Source organism: Gymnoscopelus microlampas (genome assembly GCF_963454915.1).
Source record: "Gymnoscopelus microlampas genome assembly, chromosome: 17".
NCBI lineage: Eukaryota > Metazoa > Chordata > Actinopteri > Myctophiformes > Myctophidae > Gymnoscopelus > Gymnoscopelus microlampas.
Window position 1 is genome coordinate 20,091,299 of NC_139954.1, and position 18,213 is coordinate 20,109,511.

At 47.5% G+C, this 18,213-nt stretch overlaps 1 protein-coding gene across 1 annotated transcript in view; it reads left to right on the top strand.

Moving 5' to 3' along the window:
• Positions 1–15,565, top strand: part of myo16 (myosin XVI) — a 137,639-nt gene extending 122,074 nt beyond the window's left edge. Inside the window, exons 32-35 of the mRNA XM_084085281.1 lie at positions 1–1,157; positions 5,278–5,430; positions 6,781–6,866; positions 15,198–15,565. The exon at positions 1–1,157 is cut by the window's left edge and continues 49 nt beyond it. Of these exons, the coding sequence (XP_083941407.1) occupies positions 1–1,157; positions 5,278–5,430; positions 6,781–6,866; positions 15,198–15,368 (1,567 nt within the window). The 3' untranslated portion in view covers positions 15,369–15,565. The remainder of the gene's footprint in view (positions 1,158–5,277; positions 5,431–6,780; positions 6,867–15,197) is intronic.
• Positions 15,566–18,213: the final 2,648 nt, after the last annotated feature.

Genomic DNA, 18,213 nt, shown 5'->3' on the forward strand with positions numbered 1-18,213 from the left:
GGTGCCGCCCCCCAAACCAAAGCGCAGCCCCAATACCAAGCTGACCGGCTCCTATGAGGATATCAACGTCATATCGACCCAGCTCCAGCGGCTGCGTCCCGCTGACATCAAGCTGGCCCTGCTCTCCAGGAGCGGCAGAGTAGCCTCTATAGACGCACCACACGGGGCGCCACTAAGCCTGTACCAGGCACAGGATGAGGAGGACGTGTACATTGAGATGGTCGGTTCCCAGCCTCGGACCAGGAGCCTCCAGGAGCCCCCAGACAGCCCAGAGCAGGCAGACGCTGAGGCCGTCTATGAGGAGATGAAGTACTTCCTGCCCGATGATGGCTGGCTTCCGGCCAACATGGTGACCAAGGCAGCCAAGCTGGAAACCATGCAGCTGGGCTTGGTGGGTCTGGGGGCGTCTCCTCAGAGCGGGGAGGTCAAACGGGCGTCCGCAGGAATGAGCGACATCCCCCACCCCCAGAACGCCAGCACGGCCTCCAAAACTCCCCATGGGAAAGACGGAGGCTGTGACATCCCTGCCCCCTTCCCCAACCTGCTCCCCCATCGCCCGCCTCTCCTGGTCTTCCCCCCTTCCCCTGTCACCTGTTCTCCAGCTTCGGACGAGTCCCCCCTCACCCCGCTGGAGGTGAAGAAGTTGCCCGTGTTTGAGACAAACCTGAACTATGCCGCTGGCCCGGACAGCCCCCTCTCGCCACAGTACGCCCGGCAGAGGGCCGACTCCTCGCCCAGCCTCACCGTCTTCATGCCGGATAAGTCCACGCCTCCTCTCACCCCTCCGCCTCCTCCTCCTCCTCCCAATGCGCCCCCTCCCCCCTACCGCCCTCCCTCCCACTTCCCCTTCCCACCGGAGCCCAGCTTCCTGTCTTTGACACGGGCGGCTTCGGTCACGGGGGGATCGGACTCCCCAAAACCCTCTTCCTTGCACCGGGTAGCAGGGGATCCCCTGGGGAAGCCCCCCCCATACTCCCCAGCAAAGACGTCCCGCCCCGAGCCTCGGAGAGCCCATTCCTGCTCCTCCTCGCCGCTGCTCTTCAACCCAGCTAATGGAAGACCACTTACCAGCCCCATGGATGAACTCAACACGTTGATCAGCTCCGGACGCAGCCTCCTGAGGAAGTCCACCTCCGGCCGCAAGATGAGAGATGGAGGTCAGTGACACGCGCGCACACACACACACACACACACACACACACACACACACACACACACACACACACACACACACACACACACACACACACACACACACACACACACACACACACACACACACACACACACACACACACACACACACACACACAGTAGAGCCTATCCACCATTATTTCTCCCGCATCACACCTCTTTCTCCTCTCCCCCAGCCACTGTTTTTAATTAAAGCTGCTTTAGTGAGTGCTTGGTCCATCACTAGGATTTATCAACAGTAGAGAGAACCCTGGCCATGCTACACCTTTACTTGTACGTGTGTGTGTGTGTGTGTGTGTGTGTGTGTGTGTGTGTGTGTGTGTGTGTGTGTGTGTGTGTGTGTGTGTGTGTGTGTGTGTGTGTGTGTGTGTGTGTGTGTGTGTGTGTGTGTGTGTGTGTGTGTGTGTGTGTGTGTGTCTAGTGGGTGGGGAGTTAACCTTTGCGTCACTGTAATTTCTCACACACTGTTCCATACAGCCTACCTGATGTAGGTTATGCGTGCGTGCATACGTGCGTGTGTGTGTGTGCTGTGAGTGCATGCATGTGTCTGTCCGTGCGGGCGTGTGCGTACGTGCGTGTGTGTGTGTGTGTGTGTGCTGTGAGTGCATGCATGTGTCTGTCCGTGCGGGCGTGTGCGTGTGCGCGTGCGTGCGTGCGTGCGTGCGTGGTGTGTGTGTGTGTGTGTGTGTGTGAACCCCTCCACCAATATGTGATAGCTACAGTGATGAGGTCATGATCAAACTCTCAGCCAGGTCTGTGCCAGATGATTTATTGGACATTGGGTGATTACCTTCTATAGGGCAGGCGAGTATAGGTTGTGGATTAGTAATATCCTACTGTGTGTGTGTGTGTGTGTGTGTGTGTGTGTGTGTGTGTGTGTATGTGTGCACATGTGCTGAAGTGCATGTGTATCCGTTTGAGTGGGGGAAGGGAGATGCAAGAGCACCCAGCCACCCACCTATACGTATCTCCCCATTCTTCACACCTGGAAACTTCAGTCGTTAATAAAGCTCTGGTGGCCAACCACCCTCTTTGGCCCACATGAAACAGCCCATCCGTTACAGTCTCCTGTGTGGTGCCCTTTGGCTGCTGCAGCTGCCTCTTAACATGTTAGCTAATGAGCTAGCTAGCGTAGCCTGCTTGAGCCCGATTCATATTTCATCGCACGACAGTGTCTTGCGGCAGAATTAGCTGACCTACAAGCTCACAACGCGCCGTGAATGCGACGCGTTGTGAGCTTGTAGGTCTGCTATTTTCGCTGCGCGATGGAGCATAGGCCCAAATTAGGCCTTCGCTGTCGCGCTGCACTTTAAGCATGCACTTTAAGCATGCACTTTAAGCATGTTTGCTGCATCTCCCCAGCGTACTACATGAGCACACATTGGATGCTGCGACTTTGATGCAAGGGCTAACCTTTGCGGAAACAGGGCAAGGACATTCGTCACATACAGTAAAGCGGATGAGTCAGGAGGGTCAGAGGTGCCTTTACCACATTTTAGACATCCCTTTCACCATTAAGCTTAAGAAACACACAGGGGCACGGCGGCGCTGGCGCAGTCGGTAGCACTGTTGCCTCACAGCTAGAAGGTCCTGGGTTCGATTCCCGCCGGGGACGCTGTGGGTGCTGGGGGCGTGTCCTCTCCTCCGTCATCAGTGCCCATAGGTGGGGTTGGCGAAATAGCTTTCTGTGTGGAGTTTGCATGTTCTCCCCGTGTCCCCTAGGGTAGGTACCCTCACAAAAAAACATGCAGTAATCCTGGTATCTATACTGCCTCCCCCTGGTCAGCCTGGGCGCCTGATGGAGGGGAAAGGAACTGGTTGGAATAACGTGTTCCTTCCACGCGCTACGTCCGACCGGGGAAACCCCCCCCCCTGTCAGGTGATAAGAAGCGGCTTGCTAGCTCCTCATGCATTGAAGGAGGCATGAGCTCAGTTCTGGGCTAGGCTGGCAGAGGGAGAGTAGTGCCCAGGATTACATAGGCAATGGTGAGAAAATGGGTTACAAAATCGTGGGCAAAAATAAATTGAAGAAAAAAAAAGAAACACAGATCAGAGAAAGGCTCAGGGACAACAGAAACATGTTGTCTCAGTGCATTTTCCTCCATTTAAGTGTCCCTTTCCCTCAAAGTGTATTAGCTGTGGCTGGGTTAATAATGCATGAGAAGTAGAATGATGAGGATGGGTATGAAATATTCAACAGCTCACTCATGTTCTACAGAAGACTGTGTGACTGCCCAGTAGGAGCACACCAGGACACTACGATCATGCAGCCATAATGAGACAGGTTAGAGAACTAGAGAGGGGGGGAATTATCCAACCAAATTATGTTTACTCCTGGTCTTGACAAATGGTCATCCAGGCATGCAGGCTAATAATAATTGTGTGGACTTGGCTAGTTTTGCAAATGACCCAGTTGTGTCATGCTGCTATAATGGGGACAAGGTCAAGAGGGCCTGGAGCTCACCTCCTTATAAGAGAACATAGAGACGCAAACGCAGAGGCACTGACGCATCAGTCTCACGTGACTCCTTACCGGCTGACTCCTCGTCAGCGCCTGTACCTGTGCGGGAAAAAAAAGAGCTAGCGTCATGGAAACTGTGTGTGCGACAGGGGAACTCAGTGCCGGGAGTTGGGGCGGAGGGGGGGTCACGACCTTGCTGTTATTTTGAGTCCGCGAGGCCAGGCGGTGTGCTGAGATCTGAGCACGTCGAGATGCCGATGGGCTTAACGGGATGGCCTACTTCCGTTCCCTGCTGGCCGTTAAAATGGCTGCGTGTGATACCTGACGCTGCGGGGGTGGCCAGGGGTTAGAGTCGCTATCTCAGACATCCTTGTGAAGAGCAGCTGCCCTCGCGCTCCTGCACCTCCTCCTCTCAGGGGAACGGGAAAGCCACAGGAATGCCAAAGGAAGAGGGCAGGTGGTCGGCCCTGCGGCCTTCTTATAATATCACTCATGACCACTAACACCCCCATAACCTCAATCCGGATTTAGGGCACGATCATCATGCGTCTGAAGGGGAGCAGCCAATGCGTGCCGAAGCGTCGAATGCGTCAATTACCTATGATTGCGGGGGCAGTGCATGGTTTTCTCGTGTGTGGTTCGTTTGACATACAAACTACTGAAAGAAAGCAACAAACGAAATGCCTGCCAAGTGGGGTCGACAACATGCTTCTTTCCTTTTGGTTGACACCCTGCCAAAGTTCACCAATGTTGAACTCAATGCTTCATACATCTGCTAATTTCGGTGTGCGACACTGCATGCAACAAAGCACATCAAGCCCTTCAGCAGCAGCCGCACAGAAATGCTCCACCCGGACATTTCCTTCTGGCTACAGGGTTCATTCTACACACGCAAGTTCCCCTCCAGCCCTGCACTCTTCACAAGCACTCCATCCCACGCATAGACTCTCTCTCTCACCTACTCCAAGTCTTTTTCCTCTATATCGCTCATGCAAACACCCACCTACCCCATGGGCCGTGTTGTGTGGAGGATAGAGAGGAGTATATTTAGGTATCTCATGAATAGAGGGGGCCGGGGGTGCTCGACGTGGCATGGCAGCTGATGAATGCCCATCCACGCACACGCTGAAACCCACACGATCGTCCGCACACGTGAACACATCCTCCTTCTGCATGTGTGGTGAGAGCTATGTGAGCCCTGAGGGTTGACTGTAGGGGTAGACAAGGGTCACATTGGGTCACCTTTCTACCAAACAGCCCTGCGTGAATGCTGTATCTATGACATCAGGCCGAATACCGGAAAAAACACATTGGGCAGGAATTTTCCTCTTTCTCACTTGTGTATTCCCATCAATCCATAACAAAGAATGTTTTAACGTCGGTGATGGCATGAATGTAGTCTTGCTGGCCTGTCATAACAGTCAACAAACAATACGATTATAGAAATAGTTAATTGTCTCATCTGAAGAGGAACCTGGACTAATGGTAGTGAGTGAGTTAGCTCTTCTCTGCAAGTCCTTTATGTGTGTACAAGGAGTACGATTTCCTCTGTGCATGAGGCACTATATATAATGTGTGTGCTGATCAATACCATATTATGCTCCTTTCATTTTCTCGCTCAGGATTCAACTCCAACATCAACCTGCCTGGACGGGAAGACTGTGGCTCCGCCCCCACCTCCCCATCTCCACAGTTACAGGACAAGAACGCCAATAACCACAATCCCCACTGCCCTAGCCCCGCCCCCATCGAGAATGGCAACCAGATCTCCAATGGTACCAGAGCATGCATAATATGTCCATTTACGAGCTATAACTTTTTTGCCCAGGGTATAAGTTCTGGAGGGGGGGGGTCCAACGCTTGGTGGTCAAACCAACAACTTAGATTATAGCTAAATGAATCATTCTGACCAGCTAGCTTGTCCAGTTGAACATCAGACTTGTCAGTCATTTTCACTACGGAGTCCTGATTGAAATTGTTTCATGGAGAAATCACCGAGTGAGGGAAGTATGGCGGGAGGGTGCTATGAAGGGCTGATTGGATGGGTGGATTGGCCCAGTTGGTGATAGCGAGAGTAGAAGAATAATACAATTTGAAAGAGAATAAACGGCAAATGTAAAAGAAAAAGAAAAAAACAAGAAAGAAAATGACTTGAAGTCATATTCTACCAGGTGCTCTGTGTGTGTGTGTGTGTGTGTGTGTGTGTGTGTGTGTGTGTGTGTGTGTGTGTGTGTGTGTGTGTGTGTGTGTGTGTGTGTGTGTGTGTGTGTGTGTGTGTGTGTGTGTGTGTGTGTGTGTTTTCATAGACCTGATTACTTGTTTTTCGGATTGCTTGTTTCTCTCGCCAAACCTGGCAACAGAATTTGCGACGCTAAACGCTAATAATGTTTTGTATATAAGTGGTGGCAACATTTTTAGACACCACACAGGTCTTCCCAACAATAGCGAAGATTGAAGTCAGTGTGAACATGGGCAAATAATAACTTAATAGCCAAACTAGGTCTATTGAAGCACGCTAGCATTTAGGCTAACTGTCCTGCCTGAGGCAACTTGCACTGTCTGCAACTGTTGCAGTGTGAATGAGGGGAGCGGACAGCGGAGCGCTGTTACTGTGGGGGCCGGGCCGTGTCCCCATTCGTGTGGCCATTGGCTTAAAGGAGTGAAGGACAGCCAGGACAGCCAATGACAAATAGTTGTCGCTTACCCATAGCTTGGGAGGAAAAGTCCGCCCGTGCAGAGTATGGGAAAATATCCCCATTGGCTTAAAGGACAGCCAATGACGCAAATGTGTCGAAAAGGTGTCGAATGCAAATCTGTAATCTGTCGACTAGTACTCTGCCTCTTCTTAGACTCAGGCGCTCTTCGAGCACCTGGTAAAAAACGCCTACAATGATTACAGTGTTCCTATTGATCTCTTACTGTACCTGTTTCCCTCTGCCACATGACACATGATGTTTCACTACCCCCACCCTCCCTTCCACCCCCATCGCTTTGTGTGTTCGAAGAGTGCAATGACCTTCAGACTTTGCATGTCCATGAGGATTGTGTGTTAAATGATGGCTGGTGGGTGTGCATTCCTCCACTCCCACGTTCTTACTTTATGTGTTGATGTTGTCATTGTTCAGGGTCGTTGGAGGATGACAGTCATGGCAAGTCAAACTCGTCCAGCTCCACCTCTCTGCACAGACACATGGACAGCCATCATACTCAGGTAAACACATGCCGACAGTACATGCCTTAAGCCAGAGAAGAACCAGCGTCTTAGGCTATCAGTCACACCACCACATGATTGGTCTCAATAGAAATGTTTTGCTGCTCCTTAACCCATTAAGACCTGAGGCCCGATTCTAAAAATGTCTTCTTCTGAAAAAGCGTATGCTATATGCTAACGTTGCTATATCAGTGGTTCTCAAATGTTTTCATGTCAAGGTACACCCAAAATTATAGGTATTTGGCCGCTGACCCCCATCTCAAAATATTTTGTTCCAGGGACCCCCAGAAGCAAAGATTTGAGTTAAAAATGTAAAAAATATATTCAAAGATTTATATTCACAGATTTTTTTCATTTCTGTGAACATACTGAAATTTCAATGCTGGCCTCCTTTTGGAAACTACCTTACCAGCATTCTGTGTCTTTATTAGAACACATACTACTACATACATACACATAATATGCCGATGATGATGCTCTGATGAAGGCATCATGCTGAGATGCTTTAACAGGCTGAAATGGCTAGGGGACGGTCTTACATGTGTATGTTGGAGTGCTGCTATTTACACTCATCTATTGTAGCTGAGCACAAACAGTCAAGGAGACAGTCAGAGGGAGCATAGGTGCTCGCTCGCATCTTGTCAAACATCGATGCATTTAAGCACAAACACAGAAATTACACAATATTAGCAGGGCTGCATGTTGTTACAGACTTTGTCGTAACAACAACGTTCATCATTACTGAGAAGGGCTTAAAAGTGGCTTCCATTGAACAAATTGTTTCACTTGTGACATGTGAGCTTTCCCTGGCTCTGAACATAAGTTTAGGGTTACAGGATTGGATTTTAGCTCCTATGACACACGCAAACACACACACACACACACACACACACACACACACACACACACACACACACACACTCTCTCCCGTACAACCGCATATAGGTCCATCACATGAGGCGGAGAAAGGGAGAATCCACCTTGACCATCTCAACTAACACACAGGACCTCGTCTAAAAATAGAGACACAAGACAACACACAAGACTAATGAACACAGCAGTGTTACAAAATGTAAATAATTGAATTTGGTTATTAATTATTCACTGGTACAGAATCGGCCCTCGCTGGGAGAGGTGATCTGAATACAAATAACACCTAACACAATTAACTGCTCCCGTAACACCTGAGGGTGACTACAACACTGCGTTTTCCCCAATAGTATCTGACCCAATCGCTGTCAACTGCGGCCAGAATGAAATGTCCATATTGTATCACTGGATCGATGGAGATCCATTGATTCAATGAAACAAGACATGGCAAATTGATTCATTTCCATTCGTCCTTCATTGGGATCTGTGTTGTGCTCTATGGAGAGTTGGCGGTGATATCAGGGGTGTAAAAAGCAAATGGAAAGGAGCAAAGTACGTTGTGATCCAGTTTCCATGCGGCCCCGGGCACAGCATTCTCTGGAGATTCTCACCAGAGATAAGAAGGCACGCTGCGTTCCCACTCCCTTGGTTTGCTAATGGAATATCCCTGCTTTCTCTATTACAGACTGTGAGAAAGAGAAAGAGACATTCTGTAAATGTCATATGAGTTTAGTGTAGAAAATGAGATGAGCACAGTGAGTAGATGTTTCCCAGCATGTGGTATGCTAGCACACCCTGTTCAAGACAGCCTCAGTTATTCTTACACGGTGTGACATAGTGATATAATAGCCAGGTCTTCTGAGGTAAGCTTCTAATGTGGAACCTTCTAAGCTTCCTTTTCAGGCTATACCGTTACTTCACGATGGATTTTATTCCAGTATTATCGCAGCATTACACTGCAAAGTAGTTTAAAATGGCATAATAAACTGTATGCCCTCACGTAATGTACAGGCTGTTCTGCTGTCTCAACCTTCCTCTCTTTCTTTTATCTTCTCTCTCTGATGCTAAAGTATTGTCGCTATTTCTCCTTCTTGTCTTTTCTTCCAGAGGGGGCATCTCAACTTCTCTCCGTTTGGCACGGGGGCTGCCCTCTAAGGCAGGGAGGGGGGTCGGGGGGGTGAGGGTTTGTTGGAAGCACCCTTCACTTGTAGGGATGTGGTGAGTGTGGTCCAAGCCAAAACTTGGAAACCATTGATCCATGGCACAGCCTCACTCCTGCCCCTTTTATTCATGTAAAAAGCACTGGCCTCAGGCATCAGAACAGCCGGCAACCCTCACCTTTGTGACATCAGAGTGATGGCCAAACCTCTGATCCTGGAATCAGTGACTTGTCTTTCCTGTCTCTGCCTCTTTGAAGGAAACTGCAGCTCTTGGGTTCAGTGAAAACACTTTGCCTCCACACTGACATCTATCCGACACAGTAAAATCCTCAGTGTCAAATGGAGGGTCAATTTTTAATTAAAACTGAGGACTGTAGTGCGCTACTGTACCTTCACAATTTAATGCTGTATACTGTATATCGGAGATGCACTTGTATGCCGCTTGCATCTTTGCTTCTGCAACATCAGGCGTGAGGAAACATTTGCATGGCATTGAGTTCTAATCTAGACATTGACTTTTCTTCAGGGATCTGTACAGTTGGGTTATCTCCATGCATGCAGGTCAGTTCTTGTGAGATAAGAGTTGATCAGTGAGAGTTGGTGGTCAAGCGGTGTGACCCAACATTAACCCCAGAGTAAGAAGCTTAAGTAGTGCTGAGCGGGTATTGGGGTGGGGGTTTGTGGGCTAATCGCTGGCTCCAGCAGACATGTTTGGACTATTTGAATTGCATGTTTGGGTGGACAGAAACTTATTTCCAACCATACTGTTAGACAACCTGCTGTCCTTGGATTAGCAAAGATTTATGCACAGTTGCCATGCAAGCATATAATACGTGCACTCCGATAGGCCTACATGTTGTGGCAGAGGCGAACATGCATTCATTACGAAAACACTAAAGTAGCTGGGAATTGTTTGTTTTGAGCAAAGGAGAGCTGCAGTTTTTTATTGCTGTTTGTGCCATTCCTCTGCCGGGAATTTTATTTTGCTGAATCCATTGCACAATCCCCTTATTTTTGTTTGTTTGTGTGCTTTGTTTTTGTTTCCAAAAAGATCTTGTCATCTTGCACTGGTTCAATGTTTGACTATAATTACTCTATAAGTACTCTTACACTACTGGCAGTACTCATGCTTTTTATAAATTGGTAAAAGAATAACCCCCAGACCTTGAAAGCTCAGTTCTAGCAGTTTATGCTAGACCTAATTGGTGAGGCTATGGGAGAATGTCATACTTGGTGTTAGTTCACTGATTACCATTCAGACAATCCAGGGTGACCTTCATGTTGGCCCCCTTATCTCACTAATCAAGTGTGGTGTCTGGAACTTGGTTCCATTACCATGAGTTCATTGAGGAGTTGGGAACCAGTCTGCAGCCCAGAATACCGTTCAATTAGCCGCATTCCAAACCATGTTGATGTAGGATTAGCAGATCTAAGGGGACAGAGAAAAGCAGGGGATGAATGAAGGGCGGGGGGATGGATAGCTCGCTTAGGAATGAATGGGTGGGCTTGTTTCGGTTTCTGTAAACATTAGTCAACAGCAGTCTAGCCTAATCGTGTGAAGAATGGACAACTGTCTGTTTGCACTTTCTCACTGTTTGGTGAGATGGTATTGAGTCATTCTTTTTGTGTCTTCTTCTTTCATGGTGAAAGAGTCACTATAGTTTAGGCTAGGCTGGTTCCCGGTTCCGAATGAGTAGAAATTAATGAATACATTAATTGGTGGGACCGGGGTGTGTCTTTGTCAATGTGTGCATGTATGATTTTTCTCCTGCTCGCTGGCCAAAGCTTCACTAGGCCAGGTGTGTGTGTGGGTGTGGGTGTGTGTGCATGAGTGTGTGTGCGTGAGAGAGAGAGAGAGAGAGAGAGTAACCCTCCCCCTTTGAGTGAAACGGGTGGAAGTCTATTCATACAGGTCATCATTGTAACCACCCACACACAGTAATATCCTCAGTGTTAATTTATCCATTTCTAACTCCCGAGAGAGTGTACAAACGTAACCAAATGGATCCATGAGGGTCCATTTGGTTGCATTTGTTCACTCTCAGAGTTAAATTAGCCCTGAGGATTTGACTGTGTACACACTTAATACAGAGGGCCTTTAACTGTTTGTCCTCTAATACCATTACCACCCTCACCGAGCGTATTAGTGAACTAGTCTACAGTGGGGTTTTGAGCCCTCTGTGTTTCAACAGCTATGCAGATGACCAAGGACAGAAATTGATTTTTTTCCCCCCACCCTGCATTAGTATTTGTGTAAATGAAATGGAGATTTGTGCAGCTTGTTCACCACAGGGAACTGATACACTGTAATGTAGTTATCTATAGTAAAGTGGTAAGTGACATGTATCCATCAGTACGTGCCGATGGCTGGGATCAATGGAGGCCTAACGGGTGATTCATACTTACTTGTGCACCGGTGTCGCGCACTGAAACTAGGCGATCTACAAGCTCATAGCGCGTGGCAGCGCGACTCGTTGTGAGCTTGTAGAGCGCCTGTGTTCAGTGCGCTATATGACATGCAACCAAGTATTAATCAGACATAACGTGTCACTGAAATTTGACATCCTGTGCTAATTCGCTGTGTGTGTGTGTGTGTGTGTGTGTGTGTGTGTGTGTGTGTGTGTGTGTGTGTGTGTGTGTGTGTGTGTGTGTGTGTGTGTGTGTGTGTGTGTGTGTGTGTGTGTGTGTGTGTGTGTGTGTGTGTGTGTGTGTGTGTGTGTGGGGACAGGCGTTGGCCTACTACTGTATGGCCTCGGGTCAACCTTTAGTCTCTGACTGACAGTTTGGAATGACCAATAGTCATCCTAGATTATCATTGCATTACCATAACATTACCATACCATTAACATATTGATTTTGATATTGGCCTTCCCCCAGGGAGGAGGCATTTAAGAGTCTCTGTAATTGTGTGTGTGTGTGTGTGTGTGTGTGTGTGTGTGTGTGTGTGTGTGTGTGTGTCTCCGTCTCCATTAAAGTGCTTGATGTTTCACATTTGAATTGCTAAAGCAGACACTTTATATACCAGCAACTGTGTTGTTTGAAGACATGATTGATCCGCGATTTGGGGGGGGGTGGGTGTAAATAAGTGATGATGTAATCAGCATGGTTCAATGTTGAGATGTGGGTAATGATGTCACTGTTGAGTGAAACACACATCATACAATGTAGACATTAAAAGTGCATAAATGCATATGTGGTTTTCATTTTCAACATTCATCTGTCTTTCTGAAATAGCGATTTGTGTGTGTGTGTGTGTGTGTGTGTGTGTGTGTGTGTGTGTGTGTGTGTGTGTGTGTGTGTGTGTGTGTGTGTGTGTGTGTACATGTGCGTACACACACTTGTAGTGTGTGTGCTTGGGGGGGGGGGGGGGGGCTACACTCCACTACTATGTGTGCTTTACTTGATCCCACAATATAACCCTAAACCTCTTTTTACTAACTAGTGTTATCATTAATACTGTAGTGTGAGTAGATGTTGCATGTGGCATGATATTGCGCAATGTTAATGCACTCATACTGGCCCCCAGTACAGTGGAGATCCCCCTATAATGGAGGCCTCCTCTTAGTTGTCTAGCTTGTTTCCAATGTCTGGCCCGTATATGGACATTCAAGTGAACCCCTCTGTCTATACTCTGAACCACAGACCCTTCTGTCTGTACCAGGGGCCACAGACTAAAGATGAGGCTTAACTACACTGTACATTTTGTCTCTCAGACTTGATGATAGGTGAACTAGTTGTATGGTGGGTTGGTTATTGGGGGTTAACTTGAATGCTCCCGTTCATTCATGAGTGCTGTAAATTGTAGTTCCGACAGGAAGGTTCCTGTGCTGGATTCTCCTTGTCGTGGCACACTGTTTACCCATGAACCTACATGTTCTTCAGAGACATGCTGTAGTTTGATGATAATTTGACCATGTGCGATAATACATGGATAATATGTACAGTATGTAGTATACTGTAGTTCTCTAGAAAATCTAATAATATAATGCGAATATTTGAAAGTCCTCAAATCAAATTTGTAGTAAGATACAGTATATTACCTCACCTTTATACTGCACTATGTGGGAAAAGACTGTATTTGAATGGTAAAACATCAGGGATTCCAATATCATCATACCAGTCCAGGTATTCTGGCAATATTGCATATTCTGGACGGAGCTTAGCCACAGTTATGTGTGTGCGCACGTGCATGCGTGTGTGTTTGTGTGTTTGTGTGTGCGTGCTTGTGCGTGTGTGCGTGTGTGCGTGTGTGCGTGTGTGCGTGTGTGTGTGTGTGTGGGTGTGTGTTTGTGTGTGTGTGTGTGTGTGTGTGTGTGTGTGTGTGTGTGTGTGTGTGTGTGTGTGTGTGTGTGTGTGTGTGTGTGTGTGTGTGTGTGTGTGTGTGTGTGTGTGTGTGTGTGTGTGTGTGTGTGTGTGTGTGTGTGTGTGTGTGTGTTGTAGAAGGACACAGTGTTCCTGCATGTCTGCTGTTCCAGTAGCCAGTGTTCCTGGCTGGCGTCAGAGCAGAGAATAGCCTGGCAGGGAGGTGTAAATTATAGATTAGGTCTCTGAGCATTGTGCTTGTACAGGCAATCAATGCTGTGTGTGTGTGTGTGTGCGTGTGTGTGTGTGTGTGTGTGTGTGTGTGTGTGTGTGTGTGTGTGTGTGTGTGTGTGTGTGTGTGTGTGTGTGTGTGTGTGTGTGTGTGTGCGCGCGTGCGTGCCAGTGTCAGAATATATGCATTCAAGTGCATACAGCTTGACTTTGTGCGTGCATACACATACCCGTGCGTACACAAATGCACACACGTACCTGTGTGTGTGTGTGTGTGTGTGTGTGTGTGTGTCTGTGTCTGCATGCTTGTGTGTGTGCGTGAATAGATGTGTGGGAATGTGTATATGTGTCTGTGAGTGTGGTTGTGTGTGCATGTGACTGTGTGGCCTGGATTCCTGGAATGCGTCACTGACTGTACTGTATGCTTGGCAATATGCAGGGAAAATGTTGCAGTGTGATTCCCGCTGGTTTTATTTAGCTCTCCTCTCCAACTCCAGCAGCGATGGAAAACAGGGGGGGAAACACCACCTGTGTTTGTGCGTGCGTGCGTGCGTGCGTGCGTGCGTGCATGCGTGCGTGCGTGCGTTCGTGCGTGCGCGAGTGTGTGAGTGCGTATGTACACGTGTATGCTAACATTACATGTGTAGACATTTGACATTTTTCGTTGGAATGTTCTACTATAAACTATTGCAGGAAAGGAATGGTGGAAGAATTTCCGATCCATAGAATTTCCAGACCTATCTTGAACCATGTCGCCCAAAACTAGTTTTTGCACCTGGTATGGATCATACTGGAACAGATCATAACCTGGTGGATCATACTGGTATGGATCATAACCTCTTACGGATCAACAGGGCTCTGTCCTACTGCCGGCACCACTGACTGAGGAAGATTGGAATTCCTTTCTGATTGATCGGCCCGGGTATTGACCGGCTGATGACTGATGACATCTCCTACTTAGACTGACGTGTGTGCGTGTGTGCGCGCGTGCGTGCGTGCGTGCGTATTTACTTGTGTCTGTCTGCCATGCATGTCTGTTCAAGGGTCAGTTAATATGGTAGTCGCTCCATAGAGGTGTTGCAGTCTGTCTCCACATATAACCACTCCTCTCTGGCCCTTCCTAAAAGTTGACGTATGGAGGCTCTGGGGTACAAGGGTATGGAAATGAGGTGTCATTAAAGCTGCCAGTCACAGAAGGGATTCCCATTGCTGGCTCCTAGATGTCCCTGGTGTCTCCAGAGAGGGCTCAGCGCCAGCCCCAGATTCATCTCATCTCCTCTCCTTCTGTTAGGATGATGCCGGAGAGACACTGGCCCACCGAGAGCGGAGAAAATCAGCCCAATGATTATTGCTTCTTTCAAAATGATGGATCAGGCAGAGATGTGGCCTATTTCTCCTCCAGCCGCCAGTGTCAGGGGCCTAATGCAGACAGATAATGATCAGAATATGATATATCAAATCTCTTTCGGCTCCTCTTGCACGCGATTCAAATCTGATTGACTTGTGAAATATGATTTAATTTTTTCCTTCTCTGCTCCCTCTCTGTATGTGCATAAAACCACCGCTTGTCATTGCCAAACCACCTCTCTCCTCCCCATTTCCTGCACTCATAGCCTGGCCACTTCATCTCCCTGCACCCTGAATGTTGAGGAGTCAGTAATAATTTAACGAGGGCTTTGAATGTGAACGCTTTGTATAATATGTTCTCTCTACCACCACCCCCACCCCCACCTCCTCTCCTGGCCGGCCCCTTCATTTGCACCCCCAGGTGAACCAACGGCTGCGCGTGTGTGCCGGGGATGAGAGCACCACCCTCGGGGAGTTGCTCCGCTGGCGTCGAGTGCAGTGTGAGGGGCACAGCAACTGGAAGCACCGCCCATCTCAGTCGCCACCCCTGCCCCCCAAGCTGCTCTGGACCAATAGGAACGCCTCCCCATGACACAAGTTCCAGATGGGTGGATAGATGTGTGGTCCAGTTTTATGCGTTGGCTGCAACATCCCTCCTTCTTTGCCCTCTGCCACCTTCACATACTTTTGTCCTTTAAACTTTAATTATTGAAAAAAAAAGGTAAAAGTAGGCCAAACCACCGGAGCACCCAGGAACCTAAGCTTCAGTATTCAGAAGGTGTCTGGAGTTCACCAATCACTCTCCCCTCTCCTCAATGTGGAAGTCCTCTGCAAACATATTCCAAAGCCCCATCCCATAAAATGGAGGCTTGACCTACCACCGTGCAACACTGACAGCCGTTATCCACAGAGAATGAGTGGCTGACAGACACAGTGAAGGTTCCCATAGGGAGCAGAGTCTGTCCGTATCAGTCCGCTACGAAGTGGTCCTCTATATTCTAGCCTATCATATTGAATTACTGTGCACAAATGTGATCCAACCCCAAAACATGGTGCTGATTTTATTTGTGTGCTGTTCCCACTATTGCTTGCGTGTGACAAATACCCCCCCCCCCAACACACACACACACACACACACACACACACACACACACACACACACACACACACACACACACACACACACACACCTCTCAGACCTGATCCTAGATCTGACGTTTACAAGTCAATTAACATGTTTGTATTCACAGCTTTGGTGTGTTCTGAGTTGCTGACAGAACTGTTTCAGGTATACAGCTCCCAGCTCAGTCTGTCACGACCAGGCTTCAGATGCTACTGTAACAATGACAACTGCTAGGTATGCCACAGGTCAGGGTATCCCAAGGTGCACCTGTCTGACTCACTGCTCTGCTACCCACCAACCAGCCTTTCAGTTTAGCACAAAGACACAGGGTGGACTGGGCAAAAACGCACACTAAAAGCACTTGCCTTTTCTGCGAAAGGGGGATCCAACCAAACCTGTTTTAGGTTGATAATAACGCAAAGTGTTGCAGTAGTTTTAGCCAGCTAGACAAGGTATGCTGTGAGCATAGCGTAATGTGCCAAAAGGACACCAGTTCTGTACGACATGATGGCTACAGTTAACCTGTTTAGTTATTCAAACATGTTGATATGCAGTAGTTCCCATACACACAGACTAAACATCAGAGATTTTATACATTACCAAATGCTAACTATTCATGTAGTTCAACAGTGAGACAGTTCAAATGAGTCTACATGGTCCAAACTAAAGAGCATAATAGGGACAACCTTGGATCATAAGATCATGTCTCTTGTACACCAAATGGTGTTATGTGTTTAGTCTTTCTATCCAGTGGGGAATGATGTTCCGAGGACTAAAATACTGTGTTAATTTATCAATTTGTAAGTTTGTACGCTCTCTGATCTATATTAAGGAGGATTTTACTGTGTAGACTGTACAGAGTTCAAGAGGACATACTGTATAGTAAACTCCCACCTTCATGCATACAGTATGTCCTTAAATACACCCAGTACCCTCAACGTCTACACTCTCCTTCCTTCAGCCTCCCACCACCACAGCTATACTCTGGCCAAACGCACACCCACCACTCCCACCACCACCTCTCCTTTTTTCTCCTCACTCGCTCTTCAACCCCCAACTCCCCCACTCCCTTCTCCCAACGGACAACGGGTGTTTCCATGGTATTCGCCCTGTAAATAGTGACCAGTGGTATATGTTTTAATTTTGACTAAGACAGAAAAAGCACAGCGATAGAAAGACGGAGAGGAAGTAGAAAAACTTAGATAATATTATCTAGATATTTTAATGAATGTCTTGGGTTTGATGCAATGACTGAGGCAAAGATAAGAGGTTTATTTTATAATGTGAATCATTATCATTTTCCAGAATGATGATTGTCTATTGATATGAAAATCTTTATATACTATTTAACTTTATTTGATTCTCCCTGCTGGGACCCCATATGTGAGTCTGCTGATTTATTCCTGTGATGCAAGGCAGATGTTTTTATTATTGTTCGCGGGATGGTTCCTGGATGTTCTATTGCACAACATCAATGTGTGGTGTGTGGCGTCGGCTCCTGTAATGGGCCGGGTGTGTCTCGACAAGCTGTTTGATCTTGCAAGATTAGTCTGAATCGTAAGAGCCATGAGGTATCAATAGCGCCAATTGATTTCTCATTCCCACTGATCACCTGCTGTGTGTCTGATTGATCCGGCATTAGGAATTAGCAGCGCCATCAGAGCATCGACCTTGACTGCTGATAGTGCCTGGAGCAGCGTAAATAAAATTCAAATCAAACTAACAGAACCAGTGGAATAACACTGAAATGTGCATCATGAGCACAGTGCCGGCCCAAGGTTATTGAGGCCCCTAAACAAAAATTGCCATTACTGACATATCCAAAATAGGGATGCCAGGTTGAAAGTGGTTAAAAAGGTTACAAATGTAATATGTATCACGCAATTAAAAACATAAATCATAATTATATGAGAGTACAGGATCGGTATTTGATTGTGGGGGGATAAAAATACATTCTTGACAGGATGATAATTTGTATTTGTTCACTGGACCCTACACAAATGTTTACTTTGTTTAGTGGGTCGGGCCGGCGTTGCACAGACAGAGCATCAGGTGAGCAGTATGGTGGACCATCCGTTTTGAATGACTGCGTGAATGTATAGATGGAAATGTCAAACAAATGTCTCTCACTGCCTGCGCTCATCAAGAGAAGCCCACCATGTAGCTCACTACTTGAACCACACGCCTGTATCTAACGAGTGTACCTGACCGCTTATTATGATTATTGTCTTTTTAATTGTCGTTAAGAGATCTATATGCCGTGTATCTTTTTTAACAACACCACAACATTTCTGACAAGATGGTGATTGAGTTG